This window comes from Eumetopias jubatus, unplaced genomic scaffold (genome assembly GCF_037043125.1).
Source record: "Eumetopias jubatus isolate StellerSeaLion01/CBP00866 unplaced genomic scaffold, mEumJub1_p1.0 scaffold_4, whole genome shotgun sequence".
Classification (NCBI taxonomy): domain Eukaryota; kingdom Metazoa; phylum Chordata; class Mammalia; order Carnivora; family Otariidae; genus Eumetopias; species Eumetopias jubatus.
In genome coordinates, this window is record NW_028274810.1 from 91,860,567 (window position 1) to 91,885,841 (window position 25,275).

Genomic DNA, 25,275 nt, shown 5'->3' on the forward strand with positions numbered 1-25,275 from the left:
CAGATGCTTAACCAACTGAGTCACCCAGGTGTCCCTCTACTGATGTGTTTTAATACCATTATACTGCCGTCTTCAGTACTATAGTTTATAAGACATTTTAATATTTTAGAATTTATCCATATTATTCTTGATTCTTAGAGGTTTACTTATTTTATCCCTCCCTGCCCATTGGAACCGTAAAATCATTTAAGTCCTATAGGTTAGCCTGACAGTTTTTATCTTGAGTGTCTGGGTTTCCTTCATCATTCCTGACACCTTGGCAACCATTCCTTGCCTTCAAGGGAGAGATTCTCTCTATGGCATATATAAATTGTTTTATCAGATTAGTGTTTTCACCAATCTGAATGCCTTTAGCCTTAGCATGTATTCTTCTATTACTATTTTGCACATTTAGGTCATCTCTTGGTTTTATAAAGACATTGGAGTTTCTGAACCCGGTGTTACTATTTTTTCAGGTGTTTGGTGTGTGCCTATGTTTTGTTTTTGTTTTTGTTTTTTTTCAGTAAATTATCCCTCAGTCTACCCCAGTTGCTGAGATGATAAACCTAGAAGTCTTCTTTAAATCATCTTTATCTCCTATTCCACAACCATTGTATCAGCAAGTCCTATATGGCTCATTCTCACCCTTTTTACTGCCACTGCTAGATTCTAAGCCACTTTGACCTTTCTCCTAGATAGCGGTCACTTCCCTTCTCTTCTCCTCGCATCTGTCTTGCCTCTTTTCTTTTATTCTTTTAGAAAAATTTTTATTGACATATAATTGACATGTAACATTATATTAATTTCAGATGTACATCATAATGATTTGATACTTGTATATATTGCAAAATGATCACCACAAAAAGTCTAGTTAGCATCCGTCACAGTACATAGTTTCAGAAAAATTTTTTCTTGTGATGAGAACTTTTTTTAAAAATTATTTATTTGAGAGAGAGAGAGAACACAGTGGGGAGGGGCAGAAGGAGGGTGAGAGAGAGTCTTAAGCAGACTCTGCTGAGTGTAGACCTGATGCGGGGCTTGATCTCACAACCCTGAGATCATGAGTTGAGCCAAAACCAAGAGTCGGATGATTAACTGACTGTGCCACCCAGGCACCCCTATGATGAGAACTTTTAAGATCTACTGTCAGCAACTTTGAAATCTGCATTGTAGTATTATTAACTATAGTTACTTCCTTATTTTTTTTAAAGATTTTATTTTTAAGTAATCTCTGCACCCAACGTGGAACTTGAACTTACAACCCTGAGATCAAGAGTCACATGCTCTACTGAATGAGCTAGTCAGGAGCCCCTAGTTACTTATTAAGCATATGACTTACTTATAACTGGACTTTTGTACCTTATGACCCATTTCACTTGCTCCCACCCTGGTCAACCTGTGATATCACCAGTCTGTTCTCTGTATCTATGAGCTGCTGCTTCTACTCCTCCTCCTCCTCCATTCCACATATAAGATCATACAGTATTTGTCTTCTCTGACTTATTTTGCTTAGCGTGAGGTCCTTAAAATCCATCCATGTTGTTGTAAATGGCAAGATTTCATTCTTTTCTATGGCTGAATAACATTCTAGTGTATGTGTGTGTATATATACCACATTTTCTTTATCCATTTATTTATTGATGGACACTTAGGTTGTTTCCATATCTTGGCTATTTTAAGTAATGTTGCAGTGAACATGGGGTGCATATATCTTTCTGAGTTTGTGTTTCTGTTTTCTTTAGCTAAATACCCAAAAGTGGAATTTCTGGATCATACGGTAGTTCTGTTGTTAATTTTTTTTTTTTTAGGAATCTTCCAACTTTTCCCCATGGTCCCCATACCAATTTACATTCCCACAAACAATGCACAAGGGTTCCCTTTTCTCTACATCCTTACCAACACTTGTTATTTATTATCTTTTTGATAATAGCCATTCTGACATGTCTATTCAGTGTGTGAGATGATATCTCTTTGTGGTTTTGATTTGCATTCCTCTGATGATTAGTTATGTTGAACACCTTTTCATGTACCTGTTGGCTATCTGTATGTCCTCTTTGGAAAATGTTCAGATCTTCTACCCATTTTTTAAAATTGGATTGTTTTTTGGCTATTGGATTTTATGAGTTTTTGACATATTTATATTCTGTGTCTATTTTTTATACAACAGCCATAGTGAGTCCTTATAAACAATAAATCTGATCACATCGCTTCCCTACTAAAAACTATCCAGTCTCTCTACTGGTGACTAAACTGTTTAAGAGTCCATACTTGTAGAATTTTGGAGGTCTTTATGTGGTCATACATTATCTGGCTTCTGGCTGCTTCTCTAAACCCTGCTCCTCTCCTTCTCTTCTCTCCTCCATGACAGTGTATTGCTACTGGCCTCCCTGCCCTTCATCCACAAGCTTCATTCTACCTTTCCACTTTTGCTTTTGCTATTCCTTATATTTGAAATGGTCTTCTACATCCCAAGTATGTCCTTTTTCCCCTTTCAGGTGTCTCTTCTAATATCATGTCATCAGGAAAACAATTCCCAATCACTTTAAAGTAGCACCTTCACACCCCTTTCATTCTCTGGTCTTTACTTTCCTTTAATTTTATTCATAGCATTAAATTTTGTCTGCCATATTTTATGCTTAATTTCTGGCTTCTTGTTTGTCTCTACCACTAGAATGTTAGCTCCCTAAACATAAGGAGCACCGTGTCTTATTAAGCCTTATACGCCCAGCACCTAATTTATTTTTTTAATTTTTTTATTATGTTAATCACCATACATCACATCATTAGTTTTTGATGTAGTGTTCCATGATTCATTGTTTGTGTATAACACCCAGTGCTCCATGCAGAATGCCAGCACCTAATTTAATGCCTAATCCTTGATAAAGATAGGCGGTTTAATTGTGTGAAGCTCTTCCCCATAGAAGAGATAAGATTCTTGTTGCAGAGCCACCAGAAACATATGGGGTGAAAAGACTTGTCCAGTCCTGAGATGGGTTCCACCATTGGAAGTAGTAATTTCATGTTACTAAAATGTTTTGAATAGAATTGTAGTTTCTTGGGAAAAGTGTAGAAAGAATAAAAGAATTGATCATGTGGTTGATGCCTTTTCTGATTCATACATCTTGTGACCTATTAGATTCTAGCATTAGAAATCAGTGCATTATTGTTACCCTTACATTATTGCTGTGATCATTATTTATTATGCATTATTGTCCTTGTATTAAAATAGGAGGTATTCATTATGTCACTCCATAGATTGCTTACATAATGAATACTCTTTTGAGCTTCAGGTTACATACCCAAATTTCTACTTGAACTCTATGGTCAGGTATCTCACAAGCATGTCACACTCAAAACTTGAGTTCATGGTCTTCCTGTCCCCTGCTTCTTGACTCCCAAAACTTATCTCAGACTGGCACAAATGTCATAAACCAGAAATCTGTGTTTCTTACCTACCATAACTAATCAGTTACCAAATCTTGTCAGTTTAACTCCTGTTTTTAGGAAATTTTTTCACACACACCCCTTTTTTGCATCATAATTATTTCTCTTGGTCTACTGTAGTAAACTTCTATGTTATGTCCTTATAACATTCTTCTTTCCCTCCAGTTTATTCTCCATGCAGCAGTCAGAAGGATTTTTTAAAAACATAAGTCTTATATCACATTTCTGCTTAAAATTTGTTCCTGCGTCATTGTTGAGGGGATAAGGACCAAGATGGTTCATGTGGCCTCTACTTCTCACACCAAGTTCCCCAGCTCTTCCTCTGTTCCTCCCTGACTCTCCTAAAAGCGAGTTGATATTTAACACGCTTCCCTTCAGAGCCTTCACATGTGCTATTCCTTCTGCCTGACCTGCTTCCTCCTGCTTCCTCCCATATACCTCCCACATGCCTGCATTCACATTGATTCTTTGGAATTCAGCCTACATTTTGCTTCCTCAAAAAATCCTCACACACATACAAATTCAGAACCTCAGGATATATGTTATCTCTGTGCCCTTACTACTCTAGTGTAGCATTAATGGCCTTGGTAATTAAATGATTAATTTTGTGGGTTATTTTTTTTTAATTTGATACAAAAATAATTTTTTATTGAGGTATAATTGATATAGCACATTACACTAGTTTCCGGTGTAAAATGTAATGATTCAGCCCTTGTCTGTATTGCAAAATGATCATTGCAGTAAGTCTGCTTAACATCTGTCACCATACGTAATTACAGAATTGTTTTTCTTGTGATGAGACCCTTTAGGATTTATTCGTATCAACTTTCCCATGTGCAATACAGTATTATTAACTATAGTCACTATGCTATACAGTACATCTGCATAACTTACTTATTTAGTTAACTGGAAGTTTGGCCTTTTTGATTCCCTGTACCCATTTTGCCTACCACTCACCCCCCTTCCTCTGGCAACCATCACTCTATTACTCTGTTTATGTGAGCTTGGTTTTGTTTTGTTTAGATTCCACATATAAATGAGATCATATGGTATTTATCTTTCTATGTCTGATTTATTTTACTTAGCATAACACCCTCTAGGTCCATCCATGTTATCACAAATGGCAAGATTTCATTCTTTTCTGTGGGTGAATATTCCATAATTGTATGTATGTGCTTTATACTTTTATATGTTTCTGTTGATAAAAGTGCTATGAAGCAAAGATTTTTGTCTATTTTAATCAGCAGTGGGTTCTTAATGTTTTGTACATGGTAGACACCAGAAAGAAACACACACAGAAGACTTCCCTCCCACTTAGGAAAGAAGCATGTTTTGGTCCTTTTTTCTGGCATCATTTATTATTATTTTACTTCTTAATCTTCATAATGTTTCTCAAGGCAGGGTGGAGGAGGGCTATACTTGTTTATTCCCAGGATTTATAGATGTTCTAAAACATGTGAGGTATTAGAACGATTATTTTAATGTCATGGGATGCAAAACATTCAAATATAGTCTCTTGTGATAACAGTGAATTATATCAGCATCCTATTATATTTGCATTACTCCTTAAGTCTCTGGTTTCTCTCAGTGAATTGTAATAGGTGTCAGCAACCATTTTCTATAGAAGAGCAGATAGTAAATATTTTTAACTTTTCAGACATAGTCTATTTCACGAACACTCAACTCTGCCATTGTAGGATGGAAGTGGCTATAAAAAATACATAAATGAATAGCCGTGGCTGTTCGAATAAAACTTTATTTGTGGACACTTAAATGTAAGTTCCATATAATTTTTAAGTATCAAGAACTTGTATTCTTTTGATTTTTTTTTTTTTTTTGCAACTATTTAAAATGTAAAAAACATCTTAGGGACAATACAAAAACAAGTACGTGGTCCCTGGGCCGTAGTTTGCTGACACTCTGTCTATAACTACCTCTGTGCTTAATCAAACTGTCATATACAAGATTAAAATAGGGAGTAAAAGGAGATGGCCCCTTTCTGTATAGAAATAGTGTGGGCTATGTAAAGGGATGGGTATTTTTAATTGTACAAAGAATTGCTTAAGGACAGTTCTTCCGGATTTTGTTGCTTGTTTTACCTGTTGGTAAACACTATTTTTAAAAAAATTAATTTCTCCAGTATTTGTGCCCTAATCTACTTATCTCTTGAGGCCAGCACTTCAGATTTAATATATAAATCTTCAACAGAGTAAATTTTATTTTTTTTAACCATAGATTTTAAAAAGAATTTTTAGTGGAAATTAATTTCTTTGATACTATCAGGTATCTAATATCTTGCCATATGGTAAGTTTCCTTATAAGTGTAGTTGAAAAATGAGAGAGGTATTTTTCTTCTGCTAGTTGGAGCCTTAATTTTGAAACGTGGGGGTAATGGAATTTAGCATTGACCTAAATTATGAATTGTAACAGTGTGTACTTGTCATATCAACCCTAACCTTTTAACTCTGAATTTCTGAGCATCTTTATTGAATTATTTGGTTTTTTTATTTTTATTTTTATTTTTTTTAAAGATTTTATTTATTTATTTGAGAGAGAGAGAGAGCATGAGAGGGGGGAGGGTCAGAGGGAGAAGCAGACTCCCTGCTGAGCAGGGAGCCCGATGCGGGACTCGATCCTGGGACTCCAGGATCATGACCTGAGCGGAAGGCAGTTGCTTAACCAACTGAGCCACCCAGGCGCCCGATATTTTTATACTAATTGCTCTTCCAGAATGATTTTTACAAATTTTCATTCCCACCAATAGTGAATGTGAATAAAGTGGAGTGATTTTGAAATTCCTTAAATATATTCTGAGCACGGTAGATCTTAGGTAGTAAATGCTACCTAAGTTGTCCAGCTACCCAAAAGCTTCGTTTCCATATATGGATTCAAATGTATACAGCATTGGATATGATGTCTTCAGTCGCAATATTCCAAGTTTGTTTCCTGATTTTTCTGATTTATCAATTAGATAAAATAATCCATGATTAATTGTACTGTGGAACGATAAGGAACTCTTTCGTTACACGGTGCTTGTAGTTATTTCATTAGGTGAAAAGAGATGAAATTAGAGGTTAATCTAAAATTTGAGATTACCCTACATTAAAATTAATGTAAACAAGGTGAGAGTATTGAATTATATTGATGTGAATATTATGTTTTTGTTTTCTTGATGCTTTTAGAGGCTTAGAGAATGTTAAACCTGAATGGGACTTTAGGATCTTTAGGAGGATCTTTATTTAGTTCCTTTTCATTTTATAGCTGAGGGAACTGCGAGGTCCTTTCCTAGCAGGTTGTGGTTGGGTAACTATGTTCTGGATGCTTGGGTTTGGAATTGGGATTTAAATAGCATGTTATCTCAGTCCTTTCTTATATTTTATTTTTTTTAAAGATTTTATTTATTTGAGAGAGAGAGAATGAGAGAAGAGAACACATGAGATGGGGGAGGGTCAGAGGGAGAAGCAGACTCGGTGCTGAGCAGGGAGCCCGATGTGGGACTCGATCCAGGGACTCCAGGATCATGACCTGAGCCGAAGGCAGTCGCTTAACCAACTGAGCCACCCACGTGTCCTTTCTTATAAATGTTTATATGCAAAATCTTCTAGGACTTTGTTAATTTAAAAATGTCTATGCAGTTGTCTCTTGAATATGATTGCAGATATTTTATTCTGACCTTGAAAAACTCTGATCAACACAGATGTATAGGTGTCAGTAGCCTTTTACTGTCTTAAACATCTCACCTTATGTATCGCTGTCATTTTGGTGACCTGGTTTTCTCAGTTTCCCATTTTTGAGGTTATTAATTTCCCAGGCAACTGGAGTAGTTAATATTTTCTTCCTTTTAGGTAAATTATACAATTTACAGGTCTTTATTTCCTGTTTAATAAATGCTAAGTAACTTAGGGCTTTTCCTTTGTTCTAGAGCTATTTTCAGGCTTAGAACTGAACGGAGTCCATATTTTCATTTATAGCTATGAAGAGGTCCTATTTTTGAGTTTTAATAACACAACTTTTTTCCCACCAGAACTAAGGACTCAGAGCAATCATGGCAGTACTATTAATTTATTTGATTCAAAGTGAAAACAGTAACTCTTTTCATTTTTTATATATAGAAATATAATTTTAGTAGTCTTTATTTAGAAATTATTTGGAGTATGAGCATTCTCATCATCTAATGAATAGGTGAATTTTCCCTATTCCTGTTATTCTGTACAGTCCAGATATAATCAAATGTAAATTGCATGTTGTACGTTTTGAAAAGTAGTTCCTTAAATGACATGATAAATGGTATGTGTCTGAACTGATTTATTTTATATTCCTGTTCTCAATGAGACTTACTGATTTGAAAATATTTTTTATTAACACTCACTTTTTTAAGTGGCCCTACTCACCACAGATTCATTCACACCTTTATTCCCCCTCGTGTCTAAAACACACAACCCACTCACACAACAGACAATCAGAATTGTGCAGGGACTCTGCTGTGATAGCACTGATAGAATTCAATGTAGGAGATTATAGCTATCGAGAAAATGACCTTAGATCTCTGAGGAGAGACATAGGTTTGTTTTTTGGCTTTTGTGTAACCCTCAAATCCAAAACAAATACCTGCATGGAAAGTGATGTAGAATGAGTGTTCTTGTCCTTTCTTGTGTAATTCTTGTTCCTTCCGAAGTTGAACAATGGCTGCAATTTTTTCAACCTACTGTGCTAGTATTTCATGGCCATTTTTGATTCCAATAAAGTGGCTGAATGAAAATGAAGAGTTTCCTCTTAGCTCTGAAAAACAGGTATTTTACTCAGATTTCTGACTCTGAAAAGATACCATCCTTGTCCCAGAATCTAAAGACATTTTAAGGGGAAAATCCTTTAGATACTTTACAAGTAGTTGCATTTCACCTGTGTGATTATGTGGACAAATGACGAGGATCACCCTTCAATATTGTTTTCTTGAATCAGTGACTGGTTTTAAAACCCATCATGTTTTGTTTTTCTAGCTTTTGTCAGATGAACTACTTTGCTAGGTAGTTTATAAGTGAAGTTGACCAAATCCCTTTGGTCTTTGACTTGGAGGAGGTTAAATTCCCTGTCAGATGTGATGTCTACCATTAGGTGGAAAGTCTGTTTGTCCTTAGAAGGAATCCTGGAGAATGCATTTATATTAATGATTTTTGTGCTGTCTTCTCTTGCCATGGTTAATAGTAATCATCTCTTTTCCTTCCCCTTTTCTGCTGTTTCTTTCCTTTTCTTGCTGTCTTCTGTACTTTTTGAATTATTAAATTGGCCTATATATTTTTTCCTTGCTTTCTTTTTTTTTTTTTTTTTTAATTTTGTGATCTCCTGCCCCACTCTGTGTTCCCCACTTGCTTGGGTTCCATGTTGCTAGTTTTTATGTTCGCACGCTCATTATCACCCTTTTTTGTACTTCAAATCCCAGCAGCTGTCCAGCCAGGTCCATGAGCACAGCCCTGTGGTTTATGGGACTGTGGAGAGTGCTCATCTTGCTTCCAGCACCCCTGTCACTGCAGCTAGCGACCAGAAGCAAGGTTTGTGTATAACTGTTTCCTTCACTTTGTTTTTTAATTAATTATATTGCCCTCAGCATTTAAGAGCAAGAGTGAAACATCTAAGGGTTATTTAGATACCTACTTATAAACAAAGCTTTGAAATGGAAAATCAAAGCGTTCTACCTCCAGGAAAGTAAAGTAGGGTTGATGAGTAAAATTTTTTCCTGTATTTTATTAATGCCTCACTGTTGATACATATTTATAGTTAAAAATTTAGTTGCCTGAAACTGGTTTTGTTTGTTTTTTGGTGGGAAGTGGAACAAGGTTGGGGAAATAAATCAAAGTATATATTGCTTTACAATAATAACATAGTTTTATTTATATATTTAACATGTTCCTGTGTATCTTGCTGTTTTTAAAAACATGAAATATTTCTTCTTACAAATTTGGCTTCTGTAGCCTCAGTTCTGTAGTACTGAATTTATTCTGGCTCCATCATGCACTAGTATTTGATATTGATGAGTCATTATGATGTGTATCTTAATCATACTGAGGTCTCTGCACCTATTTACCTTGAACACGAAGTATAAAATTTTTGTTGAACTAAATACAAACATTGCCTTTGGATTATAAAAGAAAACTGTAAGGGAAAGCTCATGTCAGAAAATGGGATATCACAGTCTTTCTTTCTTACGTTGCTGGATTTAGGTTGACCTTAACCAAAATTGGGAAAAATTGGAAAAACACAGGAGAAAATGTGACTTGGAGCATGCTACTATAATGTTTCTGACTTCATTGTAAGAAATGAATAGAAAGCTTATATGATTTCTAATTTTTTGACTTATTCATTCCTCCAAACCCCTGCATAGGTGGATGTTAGTAAATGTACTTTCTAAAAATTATTCTTTAAAAAGTACTTGAGAATTGGCACATAACCTAAGCAATATTATTTAATATTACTGGGTTTTTTGTATAAGTTTTCACACTTAGAAACTTATGTTTGATTTCAGTGTTTTCTAGAGCATACAAAGATAATAGGATGTTTTTCCCTTTTAGTATTGAGGAACCTAGTAAACTTGAACAGAGATACATCCTATGTTTTGTTTTATAAGATTGTTCCAAACCAAAAAGTACGTAACAAACCGTAACTTGGCCTGCTTCTAAAAGTTGCTCTGTCAGATACTTCTTTGAGCAGTGTTCAGACGGGAGAGACGAACCATGAGAGACTGTGGACTCTGAGAAACAAACTGAGGGTTCTAGAGGGGAAGGGGTTGGGGGGGTGGGTTCACCTGGTGGTGGGTATTAAAGAGGGCACATTCTGCATGGAGCACTGGGTGTTATACGCAAACAATGAATCATGGAACACTACATCAAAAACTAATGATGTATGGTGATTAACATAATAAAACTCCCCCCCCCCAAAAAAGACTTATGCATGCTTAGGGTTAAGTTTTTTAATACGAAAGCCATTCACCTTGCAGGAGTGCACTTGGTAGGTATTGTAGAAGACGCTTTCTATTTTTTGAGTCAAAAATCGGAATGTTTTCAGAGTAGAGAACAATTTTCAGGGTGTTCTCTTAAAAACTTTATTATTTAGTTTGCACAGTTGTAATCTTTTTGCTAGTTAGAACTATGCTAAACACATTGAATACTTACCATCCAAAGAGGCCTCATAGTGTATCTATGGTCTATGCAAACTTCAGCTGGGCCACTATATAAAGAATTCATAAGATGTCTTAATAATGATAGCTCCGCCCTGCTACAAATTTTAGATTATGAAACACCTTCATTTTGTCATATTTAGGCCTTGATTTCCATAAGGAAGAATGCAGAACCCTTGGTTTCCTCTCGTTTTTTTAAGATTAGTTGAAATTTGAATAATAAACGTTCCAGATTGATGTTCAATATAGATATGAGTGCATTGAAAATGTTTTAGGTTACCTTGATGGAAAGAAAAATCTGAATTTTAAGTATATTTTGTAGTGCTTATAAATAACTCTGGGAGACTACTGCCCTTTCCTTCTTAGTACCAATTATTTTCCAGAAAACTCAGTTAATTCTGTTTCTAATTGTACCCATAGTTTGCCAACATACAGAATAGTTTTCAGAGTAATTTTTAAACCAAATGTATGTAATTCAAATAACATTAGAAAGGACTCAGCAATTTTCAGAAAAAAAATTTTTACAGTTAAGAAATTTAAACATTTTCTTCTTAACTCTAGATTCCTTTTGAAATTAAAGATAGGAAAATGTACTGTTTTCAAAGATTGCTGGATTACCTTCAGAAATAATAGACTCTGCATTCTGCAGTCAGATTGGTTTTTCTCTCAGTGGAAATGTCATTACTGTGGATTTGCTTTGGGTAATAGAATCACATGTTAGCCCCAAAGTCTCCTACCAGTTTGCTTCACCTAAGTACTTCTTTTTCCATACACCTTTGTTTTTTTCCCCTGGACTGAAAACATGTGGGATTTTGAATCATTTTCAGGTTTCAGCTGACCAGTTGTTAGACCTATGACTTAATCTGTAAAATACCCAGTTTCCCCATCTGTAAAACAGGAACATAATAGTTTCTACCCCAGCAGTGGTTGTAAGAATTAAAGGACACTATGTATGTTTTGTGTTTGGCCCAGTCCTACCATATAAGAAGTACTTAATAAATGTTAGCTACTATTAATAAACTTCTGGTTTTCTCAGAGTTTGTGATATGAAAAGCTGAAATGGTTACATGAACACCAAATTGCCAGACAAATATGACATTTCCAATTACTTGGTATTTTATAAAGATACAAAGACACAGGGAAGACCTTCAGCTTCGTTTGTAGAGAGAAAGCCATTGAATGTTGAATAAATTAAAATCATCAATTGGCGTTGATGATGTCTAGACACAGCTTGATTGTTGTTTGCCATTGTTTGAGTAGGTACATTCAGCCCAGTGTGTGGAGGATATGGCATGGACAATGAAATGCAAATAAAAGTTACTTGTTCCTTAGTCTTAGCCTTAGTGCCTTCTGAAAGCACTTAGTATAGAGTAGATATTCAGTGAATGATACTCTGTTGTAATTCAGTGATTTATAGCAATGTTGTTCATTTGGGGCTCCCCTGGAACTTAGGACAGGACTGTTCTCTGTCAAGTGAGGTTGTCCCTCAAGTTGCAGGATGCTAACCGTTCCTGGTCTCTGCCCATTAAGTGATGGTATCACCTTCTCAGTTACATGAGACTCTTGGCAACCAAAGGTACCCATCTAGGCAGTTGGTTCACTGCCATCTGAGAATAAAGGGAGCAGTTTTTTTCCTTATAAATCTGGCATTCATTGTATAAACTATGGATATCTCTTTCTCATTATCTAGAGCTATTGTTAGTAAGCTTAACTCCACACTTTCCCATATGCATGTGTTAGTAGCATATATTTTTTTAAGTTACCAAATTAGGTTTATGTTCTCCATACAGTCTTGTGCCCTTTTTAAAAAATACTTTCCATATCATTACTGTTTTAAAAGCCTATTTTAAGTGTTTGCATAATATACCATTATATGGCCCACACTGTTAATTCTTTAATAAATCCTTCATGTTAGATCATTTCGTCTATTTCTCTTATTTTGTTGGTATTATGCAGTTAATATAAATAGCCTTAAATCTTCCAGACCTCTATCTTTGCTCCCTCTTGCATGATTATTATGGAATTCCCACAATTTCCTACTTCTACAAATGGTAGAAGTATTTGTAATGCAGTATATTAGATTTCAGACTATCATGGCTTTGCACAATATACTCTTAATAGTAAAAGTTCTTAGATAAAGTCAGTGTTCTTTATTTAGGTTTACTGTAGTATACTTTTCAGCTTTCTGTATTAAAACTTGAATGAATTTAAAGGAGTTTTATTTCAGAATGAGGACCTCTCAAAATAAGGTTTTTTTTGTTTCTAATTTTCTTCATGTTAGATTTTTCTCAAGAGTATATAGAAATTTCAGTCCTAGGTCTGCTTTTTTTGTTTTTGGTATCAGAAATTTTATTTTTCAAAATTAATAATAGAATTGACATACTTATTAGATTATTAATGTGAGAATTACTTTTTACTATTTACTGCTTCTAGGTTTCATTCAGTGTTTATAAAGGGTGTTACTCTGATGTGCTTTCACAGTGCTTTCATGTAATCTGGGTGACCTTTGTAGCAGTTACTCCAGTGAGTTGAAAGTTATTTTCATGAGCAATATTTTAATAAATGTGTATTTATTATATATTTCTTACATATATATAATACATATAATAGATTTCTTTGAAATATTTTTGTCTTTTGCCCTGACAACATAGACTGAGGGATTTGACAGTGAGAGCCTAATGATCCTATTTCTCCTGTACAGTAAATAGGTACTGTACTGGTCTCTGTACCCATAAATTAGAATGAATTTTAAGGCCAGCAAAAGTAGTTAATGAATGATGAATGATAAATGATATTAAAGGATGAGTTATTCTTTAACAACTTAATGGTAATATTTAACCATCTGTTTCTCTGATTAACAGAGCATATTTTCTATGACAAACTTAAGTACAATAATTTATTGTAAAGACTCATTTTCACTGATGTATAGAGATTTCTGGCAGAGAAAGTAAAGTCCCTTTCAGTTTAAACTGTCTTTTAGTAGTGCTTAAAATTTTTGTTATTTGATGAACATACTCATGAGTATCTTTTTCCAGTGGAGCCTGTTTATCATGCTACAGAAGCATCAGGCTGGAAACCAGTCACTCTCCTTTGGCTTCATCCACCCTGGAATGAATCACATATCAGTTACCTAGAATTTTAGAATATGGAAATTTTCATGAATTACAGTCTCTTACATGTTTCTGGTATACCTTTATTGTGATCATCAGTTTCTCTCTTGCTCTCATTCTTTTTCATCTATACACAGATACACATTTTATATATTCTCAGGTATTTCAGATGTATGTATTATGTTCTTTTTTTAATTGGACTTGATTAACTTTGGTTTCTCCTTGAAGAATATTTTTTTACAAGATAAATTTACATTTTTATATTTTCACATTTCTGATTATATACATGCTGCCTCTTTTCAAAAATGAAAGTTTAATTTGTAAATGAATTTTTATATTCAGGGACCTGATTTCACAGATAATAAATTGCACTGATAATAAATGACACCATGATAGCTTCTCTTAAAACATAGTTTTTTATACAAGTAATACACATTCTTTACCGAAATTCTCCTAAATGCAGAAATGTATAAAGTAAAAATACCAGTCTATAATAATTTAATCTGTACTTATTTGTTCTTGAGCTGTTCTGACACTATAGTGTTATCTTTGGTAGAAAAATCTTCTATAGGGAGCAAGATACAGTAGAAATGAAGGTCTTTACTTAAAAAAATAAAAGCCCCATTCCCAATTCTGGATGGTTTAGCTTCAGTTTTGATGAACTTTTCTGTTGTATTCTTGATATAATTATATGGTTAATATTTGATTCCTTCTTTTACTCCAAAATTAACTTTATGTTTATTGGTAACCAAGTAACACTAGGTATAACTAGAAAATATGACAGGGTTTTTTGGAGTGGCAGAGTAAGTCTAATAATTTGGTCTGTCTTTTGTTGCCCATTATTTTGGGTAAGAGATTAAAAGAACTAGCCCAAAATAATACAATATAATCTCTGATCCAAGAATTATTCTTAAACTCTTTTGTTTTTTCTTCCCCAGAAGAGAAGCCAAAACCCGATCCAGTGTTAAAGTCTCCTTCCCCAGTCCTTAGGCTAGTCTTTAGTGGAGAGAAGAAAGAACAAGCAGGCCAGACATCAGAGACGACTGCAGTAGAATCCATGCCAGAGCTTCCTCTGCCTCCATCACCTACCACTGTTTCTCCACTTGCTCGAAGTACAATTGCTTCCCCCACTTCTGCTGCTCTTAGTAGCCAGCCAATATTCGCCACTGCTGTAGATGACAGGTGTGAACTCTCTTCCTCAAAAGAAGACACAATTCCTGTACCCAGCCCTGTATCTTGCACAGAGACATCAGATCCATCACCAACAGATGTAATTGATGATGATATATGCAAGAAATCTTGTAGTGTAGCACCTAATGATATTCCACTGATTTCTAGTACTAATCTAATTAATGAAATGAATGGAGTTAGTGAAACATTACCAGCCACAGAGAGCATTGTGGAAATAGTAAAACAGGAGGTGTTGCCATTGACTCTTGAATTGGAGATTCTGGAAAATGCCCCAGAAGAAATGAAAGTGGAATGTGTCCCCGTTCCCATTACCCCTTCCACAGTTCCTTCCTTTTCTCCATCTCCTCCAACTCCTCCAGCTCCTCCTCCTCCCACACCAGCCATTGTTCCTGCTGCTGCCACTAATGTTAGTACTGCTGGTGTTCCCACCACAGTCCAGAGGGTCTTAGAAGAGGATGAGAGCATAAGAACTTGCCTTAGTGAAGATGCAAAAGAGATTCAGAACAAAATAGAGGTAGAAGCAGGCGGGCAAACAGAAGAGATTGTGGATGCCCAGAACCTAAGTTCAAGAAAGAGCCCCGGCCCAGGTAAGCTGTTGTGCCATTAATTATTTTATGCTTGCTGAACATGAAAAAGAAGCAGTGTTTGAGTTATTTTTTAATTGGCTACTTTCCTTGACTTCCAGAAACATCAAATGAATGCTGACATTCGTAGTCTGATTTCTTCAATGGTGTGTTTATGTTTTAGTGCAGCCTGCAAAAGAGTTACTCCATTGTCTAAAAATGCAAATGAAATTTCAAATATACAAAATGCCTCCAAGGTATATGTCACTGTACATGTGTTTTTTGTTTTTCTTTTCTTTTTTTTTTTTTTTGCCTTGTTCATATGAATCAGTTCCTCAGTGGTTAATTTAGTAGCTTTGGGGCTGGAAACCAATTAAAACAAGCATACCCTATAGTCCTTAATCCTGTCTTCTCCAAATTTTAGAACCCAGTCAATCCAAACATAAAGGAATTCATCTCTTCTTTAATCTGGGATTTAGAAGAATAGCAATCACAATGTTGAAGTTTGTAACTAGTTCTGAAAAATGAAAATGCCCTCTCTGATTCAAAGAGAAATTTAATGCTCTTCATTTTTTCCTTTAGAGGTTTCGTTTTTTCCTGGAATACTAATTTTATTATTATTGTCAAAGTATTATATTCTTCCCAGTTCAAAATTATTTATTTAATGTAGCATCACCTAGGATCTTAGGAATATTGGATTTTTATAATTCTTTCTGAAGATTTTATTAGAGAGAGCACGCAAGAGAGAGAGTGTGCATGAGCTGGGGGGTGGGGCAGAGGGAGGGGGAGAAGTAGACTCCCTGCCCCCATTCCCCCCCCCCCCCGAGCAGGGAGCCCAACATGGGGCTCAATCCCAGGACCCTGAGATCATGACCTGAGCCGAAAGCAGATGCTTAACCAACTGAGCCACCCAGGTGCTGTCCCTTTTTTTTAGAGAGGAAAAGTGGGGGGAGGGAGTGCAAGTGAGCTGGGGTGTGTGGGGGAGGGACAGAGGGAGAGGTAGAGAGAGAACCTTAAGCAGGCTTCACGCCCAGCATAGAGCCCACTCAGGGACTTGATCTCCTGACCCTGAGATCATGACCTGAGCAGAAATAAGAGTCGGACGCTTAACTGACTGAGCCACCCACGTGCCCCTGAATTTTTATAATTTTAATCAAAAATTATCTGAGGCTTATCAACTAGAGTCATTAGCCCATAAGAATATGGCCCATAAGAATAAGTCAGCATAGCCTATCTGGTGCAGTAGTGCCCCATGCAGTATAATTTGCTCTGTCTATACCCCTCAAGTTAAATTATACAATTAGAAAATTGCATGCTCCCCCAGCAGTTGTTCTAGAAATGCACTGGGTGGGGAGGTTTTAGTCATCAGCATCCTCGGTGTTTATTGTCTTTTTTCAGCTGTCTAATCCATAGGGAAACTTAAATCAAAAACCTGATCCCTAGTTTTAAGATCTAGCTTTCCTACATAGCTCAGTTCTTGAGGCAGTTTTCTCCTGAATTTCTTAGGGGGGTTGTCTGATTCCTTGGAACAGTAGAACATCTAGTTCAACATGGTGCAACAGTGCAAGGTGGTGGGGACAGGGGGTAATTTATCATAAAGTTTGTAAATCATCTGTTTCCTCAAGAGACTGGCCTCCATCACATCGGAATTCACGATGCCATTACTATTTTAGGAACCTTCTTTCTTGGTGGGGTGATGACCTGGGGCTTTTTGAAAAAACAGTTTCGATGTAGCTACAGGTGAAAGCCCCCCAAGGAACGCTCCTTTGTTGGAGAACAGGAGTTTGTTTGACCCTTCATTGTCTCCCTTCACATAACTCACCTGTGAATTGTCATCCAACAGCTAGTGATGTGGTAGTTCCAAAATTAGGAGAAGCTATTGAAGACAAATGTTTAAAAAAACAAAAGACAGAAAGAAAAACAAAATAATCATAGGTAATACAAGTCATAGATACAAACCATTCCTGCATCCTGAAATAAGCAAAGAATGAGCCCATACCAAACTCATACTTCCACTCATTCCTGACATTGATTTTTTAAGCAGTATGTCAGTTAGGTGGCCTGATATTTGCAAGACGGTGCCCAGGGATAGATGGACAAACAGATTTTAGGGCAAGTAATTTTCATACCATGGTTCCTTTTTTTTTTCTGAAATGCCAGTACTCTGGGAATTAGTAATATAAGTCCCTAGCAGCTTAGTGAAGGAATGTAGATACTTCAGCAGTAACCAGAGGATAGCTAGAAAAGAACAAACTCTCTTTTGCATGATTTAGGGGTGGGGGTAGAGGTTGTAATATCAGGAAGTAAAGCGTCCTGGCATTGTTCTAGTTTTATGATTTTTTTAACCTATAAATGTATTATATATAATGAACTAGAAGTTCTGTGATAGCCCTTGATTTCTTACACTCGCTCTTCAGAATTCAAAGTAAATGAACCTGAAGAACCCATGTAAATAGCATTTTCTTTTTAAAGATTTTATTTATTTATTTGACAGAGAGAGACACAGTGAGAGAGGGAACACAAGCAGGGGGAGTGGGAGAGGGAGAAGCAGGCTCTCCGCTGAGCAGGGAGCCCGATGTGGGGCTCGATCCCAGGACCCCGGGATCATGACCTGAGCCGAAGGCAGACGCTTAACGACTGAGCCACCCAGGTGCCCCGTAAATAGCATTTTTTAAACTATAAAGCTACCAAAAACATTCCTGGCCCTCTCATTTCTATACAAATGTTTTTTGTTATTGCCACAAAAGTTATTAAAAACTTAAATTATCATCACTCTTGAAGATATATCCATTTGAAGTTGTCCTGTTCTCAGTGACTACAATCTTATTTGCACTTAGTCATTTAGTACCTTGTTTATTTTAAGAGATTATTAAATCATAACAGTTTGGTTTGGATATCAGTTTTTTGTTGTTGACTTTTTAAAAAAAATTATTAATTTGAGAAAGAGCAAGAGCAGGGAGAGAGGAGCAGAGCGGGAGGGAGAGGGACAAGCAGAATCTGCACTGTGTGCAGAGCCCCATCAGGCTCCATCCCAGGACCCTGAGACCATGACCCTAGCCAAAACCAAGAGTCTGACGTTCAACCAGACCGAGCCACCCAGGCACCCCTGTTGTTGACTTTTGAGACTAGGTCTCACTGCGTCTGCCTGAGGATAAAGCACTTTAAAGCTCGCTTCAGAACACATTTGCTTTTGACAGGTGTGATGCATAAGAATACTTAGGAGTTGGTATAGAGATACTTGTTTAAAGCTGTAACTTCAGACATTAGGCATATAGTCCCTTTTCTTCTGCTGGAAAACATTTTCTTGCAACTATTCTAGATCATATTTCTGACTGGAACAAAATGCAGCAATTCTGGATGCTTAGGTGTTGAAGAGCAAGCCCTGTGAAATGAGAATTGTGTTTATGTTCAGTGTACTCTGAAAAACCTCAGAGATTGGCCAGACTTTTACTTAGTTCATACGATTGGTTCAGGAATTAAATGTGCAGAAATCTGTATTGGGTATTTCTTGAAGTCTTAGGGTTTTTATTATGGTTTTTGTGTACTTGTGGTGTAATAAAAGAGAGTTTCAGAACTTGTGGAAAAACATTCCCCACTCATCATCCAGCAGTTCATTTTTATATAATTCCCTGAATGTGTGTACTATGTAATGTGCATGCCGTGTGACATGAACTTTTCACTTTTGAAAATAATGAGTTTAGTTTTTTTATTATCTCTATTTGATTATAAAAGTATTATTTGAAATTCCTTTGGCAGAGGGACATTTCTAATCTTTCAACTTACTGTGTCTTCTGGCTCTTGCTCATAGTGCATTGTTTCTTCGTATATCTTATAAATTTGTTTTATGAATTCCTCTTCAGCAAAACTTTCCTGGATGTACACTATGGGCAGGTCATCCCAAAGCAGGTGTGTTTGCTTTATTTACCACGTCTTGAGGAAAACATTAGCTAAACCTTAATCTGAGTTTAATGTCCTAAATCTCCTTTCATATTCCAAACAGCTGTGAAGGCATTCCCTGTGGATACTGTTTTTCAGGATGACAACAGTCCCTTTCCACCTAGGTGAAACCAAGTGTCCTTCCTTGTCTTTACTCTGTGTTGGTTCACTGGTTTATTTTGTTCTCTTTTATTGTTTTAGCTACCTTTTCACTGAGGCTGTCACTCTGTTTGGAGTCTCAGGGCTTTTTGTGAGAACCTCAGTTCCACGTCCTCACTTCGCTGGGATCCAAGATCTTTTTCTCCCACATTGATATTAAAATGTAAGCTCCTTGCTTTTAGAGACTGGCATAGCATCCCATGTTCCCGGTAGTGTAGTGACTACAGTAGTGGCAACAACTCACCTTGTGTATGTGGCTTCCAGGAGTTTCCCTTATATTCTTGGAAGCTAAGCTAAGGTTGAAGGATGGTTCCCAGATTCTGTAGGTTGCAAGATGAAAGATTTACTTCTCAAATGGAGGTACGTTTGTATGTTTTGGGGGTGTTAATAAAATACTGATCCATACAGCCAGTAACATTGCTGTTCTCTCTTTTGGTTTTGATTCACTTCAGTATAAAAGGAGCATAGTTTAGCTCAGGAAAATATGTTTTAATAATAATCCTTGATTTATTTTCACCTGTGAGAATATTCACAGTACCTTCAAAGAAATAAAACATAAGCATAAATGCAGAGAAATAAAAGCCTTTCAGTTTGGGTAGACTAACCTGAGTCTCATGTGTAAAACCATGATCTGAAGGTCAGCAGCAGGAATTAGAAATCTGAAATTTATTCTTGCCTTTGCTTAACTTACACCTTCTAAGAAATATTTGAAACATCCCTGGAATATTTAGTTTCTGCGGGTGACAACAGATCATCTGTGATTTGATGTTCCACAAGCCTAATCCCTCCCTTAATCTACACCCTTACAATTTAATTTCTCACATTCCTCTAGAGAAAATACGTTCTTTTTTTTAATTAAAGATTTTATTTATTCATTTGAGAGAGAGAAGAAAGCACAAGCGGTGGGGGAGGTGCAGAAGGAGAGAGAGAAGCAGACTCCCCGCCGAGCAGGGACCCCCCCCCCATGCAGCGCTCTGACCTGACCTGAAGGCAGAAGCTTAACCAACTGAGCCACCCAGACGCCCCTAGAGAAAATATGTTCTGAAGCCTTAAGTGCAGGACTTCTTACATGTTCCTGGTTCCATGTTAATTATCAAAATCAGTAGAGCAGTTTTTAAAACAAGGGCTTTTGGCTCCCTTTTTCAGAGGCTTGAGTTGAGTGATCCTTAGGGATAAATAAATTAAAATGATTGACTTTCCTCACCTTATTTATAAAAATACTTGAAACAAAGCTGCCTTGGAAAGTACATTTCTGCTGTGATTCCTACTTTCTTGTTTCTCTTCACGGTGAAATCTAAAGCATTCTCTGGAAAATACTGGAGTTGGGTCAAGTTCTTTTATTTATTTGTTTATTCATTCATTCATTCATTCATTCGGGAGAGAGCAAGCAAGAGTGTGAGCCAGTGGTGGGGGGTCAGAGGGAGATACGGACTCCCCACTGAGCAGGGTTCCCAATGCAGGGCTCCATCCTGGGACTCCGGGATCATGATCTGAGCTGAAGGCAGACATTTAACTGACTGAGCCACCCAGGTGCCCCTCAAGTTCTTTTTATTCTGCAGAATGAACCCAGACACCTAATGGTGTAACGTACTAACAGACTGAAGTGCCAAGCCTTCTGGCAAGCCCCTTGTAAAATCCCTCATCTTCATATGATATACATTTTCCTGCTATTTATAGTAGTTCATTTCTTTGCAACATGAGTCTCAAAAGTTTCATTCGTTGGATATTAATAACCTTAGTCATACATATCTCCATGAATAGACATGGATTCTTTGTTCAGAATTCAGCCGACTTTTCCCCAGACTTACTAATTTACTTTCAAAAGAAACCATTGTGCTTACCTCCTTCCAGACAGAGTAATCCAGACAGCTTGGGAATTGCTATTCTCTGTCAGGCAGAAGAAAGAGCTCTCTCCAGGAAAACCTAGTCTTTCTAAAAGCGTTTTCTTCTTCCAGTGCTGATCTCCACCTTGCACACAGTAGTCTTGAGAATGGTTTCTAATACTTTTGACAAGAAAATTTTCCTTACAAGTGCAAAAAAGAGTCCCAAATACATTTTCTTCAACATTATATCTTTTCTCTATTTACTATTGCTATATTATTAGTACTTGCTAATTTTGTTGCAATCATAATAAAGTGTTACTTTTTAAATTTTTACAGAGCCTTTTCTCAGGCATTAATCTTATGATTTAAGCAGTTATTCCTAGTATAGCATTGTTCCTATTTTGCTGATATAAAAAATAAGCCATGCAGTGGCAAATTGGGTTTCTCAGAGTCATAGGAAGAATTACAACTCAAGCCTTTCTTTACCTCACATTTCTGTTTTTTCTTTTTCTTTAAAGATTTTATTTATTTGTCAGAGAGAGAGCACAAGCAGGAGGAATGGCAGGCAGAGGGAGAAGCAGGCTCCCTGATGCAGGACTTGATCCCAGGACCCTGGGATCATGACCTGAGCCGAAGGCAGCTGCTTAACCAACTGAGCCATCCAGGCATCCCTCTGTTATTTTTTCTAACATGCTTTCCATATAGCTATAAAGTTCTTTGAATATTTTTGGGCTTAGGGGCTGGTGACCCATGTTCAGAGGGAGATGTGGAAGCCCACCTGTTTCAACCATACAAAAAGTTAATGAGGGCCTACTATAAGTCAGTTGTTCTGGGCACTCAAGGTTTCCAAGAATTGAAGAATCCAAAAGATCTCTGCCCTTGTAGTATGTTAGAAAGTTTTTTGTTTGTTTGTTTGTTTTTAAGATTTTATTTATTTATTTGACAGAGAGAGACACAGCAAGAGAGAGAGGGAACACAAGCAGGGGGAGTGAGAGAGGGAGAAGCAGGCTTCCTGCTGAGCAGGGAGCCCGATGTGGGGCTTGATCCCAGGACCCTGGGATCATGACCTGAGCCGAAGGCAGACGCTTAACGACTGAGCCACCCAGGTGCCCCTTTTTTGTTTTTTTAAGATTTTATTTTTAAGTAATCTCTACACCCAACGTGGGGCCAGAACCCACAATCCCGAGATCACGAGTCGCATACTACACCAGCTGAGCCGGCCTGGTGCCCCGTATGTTAGAATGTTTTAAGTGGTATAAAAATAACCACATAGGGAAAGGAATGTTGGAAAGGCAGCAAGTTTTAGTGTTTAAATAACATAATCAGAGTTGTAGTCTTCAAGGAGTATGAGATTTAAGCAGAGGTGGAAGAGAATGATTATCTGAGCTATCCTCTTATGAAAATCTATGGTTTTCCTACCACCTTTTCCTTTTGAGAAACATTAGGTAGCTGTACCCCATCTTCTCTATTCCTAAATTCCAGTAGGCAGAGTACTACTGGATAATACCTGCCACTGTGAATGTAGATATAACTACCAATTCATGCTCTCTGCGCAGTCATTCCTATATGACTTGCCTTTTATAAAATCCTATACTCAGCCCAACCCTCCTAACCCTCAGCAGATGACCTTGTGTCTTTGTGTAGACTATTGAGTGCATTAAGTATGCCTTTTTTAACCTTCTGCTGGAGCTACCAACCTGACCCCATCCAAACTTTCTTTTTTTAAAAAGAATTTATTTATTTGACAGACAGGGAACACAAGCAGGGAGAGTGGGAGAGGGAGAAGCAGGCTCTCTGCAGAGTAGGGAGCCCGATGCGGGGCTCAGTCCCAGGACTCTGGGATCATAACCTGAGCCGAAGGCAGACACTTAATGACTGAGACACCTAGGCGCCCTTTCATCCAGACTTTCATCGGAGTCTCTTAGTTGTCCCTTACAGTCTCCTTATATATTCACTGCCTTCCCATAGATTTCTTTGTCACTGTAAATCTGCTGAAGTCTATCTCATAGTGAAAATACACCCTCAATCCTACACATCCACTTAGCTGTCATTGAAACTCTCTTCCTTGTCTCATCCAGGCTTCCCAAGAATAGTCAATCATTTCTGCTACTTCTCTGTTCACTCTCAACTAACATCATCTGCTTTCTGCTCCCAGCATGCTATCTTACAGTCTTTTCACCAAATGTAACACTGCTCATTGTTCTCTCCTTTTTTTTTCTTTAGTAAGATTTAGTGTATATAATTTCTTTGCAGTTATATTCACTCCCTTTAGCATTCATTCCTGTGAATTATTTTTTTTTTAAGATTTTATTTATTTGACTTAGAGACAGCGAGAGAGGGAACACGAGCAGGGGGAGTGGGAAAGGGAGAAGCAGGCCTCCCGCTGAGCAGGGAGCCCGATGCGGGGCTTGTTCCCAGGACCCTGAGATCATGACCTGAGCCGAAGGCAGTTGCTTAAACAACTGAGCCACCCAGGTGCCCCTCATTTCTTTGAATTTTGACAGACACATAAAGTCATGTAATCACTACCAAAGTCAAAATATAGAACAATTCCATCACCAAAGACAGTTCTCTTGTATTTGGGTCATGTTGTAATTCTGTTATCATTCAACACATTCTTCACGGTTGATTTCATCTACCCTGGTGGTAGATGACTTCCAAATTTTTATCTCCATACTCAACTTCTCTTCTGAGTTTCTGTCTTCCATTTCCTCTTGCCTGCCAAATATCTCCATCTGGAAATCCCAAAGCCAGCTCTGATTTAATATGTCCACTATAGAACTAATCACCTAGTTCCCTAAACCTGTTCTTGTGTGTGTGTGTGTGTGTGTGTGTGTGTGCGTTATGTTAATCACTGTACATTACATCATTAGTTTTTGATGTAGTGTACCATGATTCATTTGCGTATAACACCCAGTGCTCCATGCAGAACGTGCCCTCTTTAATACCTGTCACCAGGCTAACCCATTCCCCCAACCCCCTCCCCTCTGGAACCCTCAGTTTCTTTTTTAGAGTCCATTGTCTCTCCATGGTTCATCTCCCCCTCCAATTTCCCCCCCTTCATTCTTCCCCTCCTGCTATCATCTTCTTCTACTACTTCTTCTTCTTCTTCTTCTTCTTCTTCTTTCTTCTTTCTTCTTTCTTCTTTCTTCTTTCTTCTTTCTTCTTCTTTTAACATATATTATTTGTTTCAGAGGTACAGATCTGTGATTCAACAGTCTTGCACAATTCACAGCACTCACCATAGCGCATACCCTCCCCAATGTCTATCACGCAGTCACCCCATCCCTCCCACCGCCCACCACTCTAGCAACCCTCAGTTTGTTTCCTGAGATTAAGAATTCCTCATATCAGTGAGGTCATATGATACATGTCTTTCTCATTCTAATGATTGACTTATTTTGCTTAGCATAACACCCTCCAGTTCCATCCACGTCTTTGCAAATGGCAAGATTTTGTTCCTTTTGATGGCTGCATAATATTCCATTGTGTATATATACCACATCTTCTTTATCCATTCATCTGTTGATGAACATCTTGGCTCTTTCCACAGTTTGGCTATTGTGGACATTGCTGCTATAAACATCGGGGTGCACATACCCCTTTGGAACCCTACATTTGTATCTTTGTGGTAAATACCCAGTAGTGCAATTGCTGGGTCGTATGGTAGCTCTATTTTCAACTTTTTGAAGAACCTCCATATTGTTTTCCAGAGTGGCTGCAGCAGCTTGCATTCCCACCAGCAGTGTAGGAGGGTTCCCCTTTCTCCGCATCCCCGCCAACATCTGTCGTTTCCTGACTTGTTAATTTTAGCCATTCTGACTGGGTGTGAGGTGGTATCTCATTGACCTAAACCTGTTCTTTATCTCAGTTAATGGCACTGGCTTTACATAAGCTAAAAT

General features: G+C 37.2%; 1 protein-coding gene across 14 annotated transcripts in view; it reads left to right on the forward strand.

The window, feature by feature from the left end:
* EIF4G3 (eukaryotic translation initiation factor 4 gamma 3) overlaps nucleotides 1-25,275 on the forward strand; it is a 336,241-nt gene that overhangs the window by 207,297 nt on the left and 103,669 nt on the right. For 9 of the 14 annotated variants that reach the window (XM_088022577.1, XM_028090799.2, XM_088022579.1 and 6 more), the window contains 2 exons: nucleotides 8,861-8,969; nucleotides 14,640-15,479. In XM_088022577.1, coding sequence (XP_087878703.1) covers nucleotides 8,861-8,969; nucleotides 14,640-15,479 — 949 coding nt within the window. Of the gene's footprint in view, nucleotides 1-8,860; nucleotides 8,970-14,639; nucleotides 15,480-15,577; nucleotides 15,712-25,275 lie in introns of those variants that run through there. The other 5 variants (XM_088022578.1, XM_088022580.1, XM_028090795.2 and 2 more) reach the window with 2 other exon arrangements.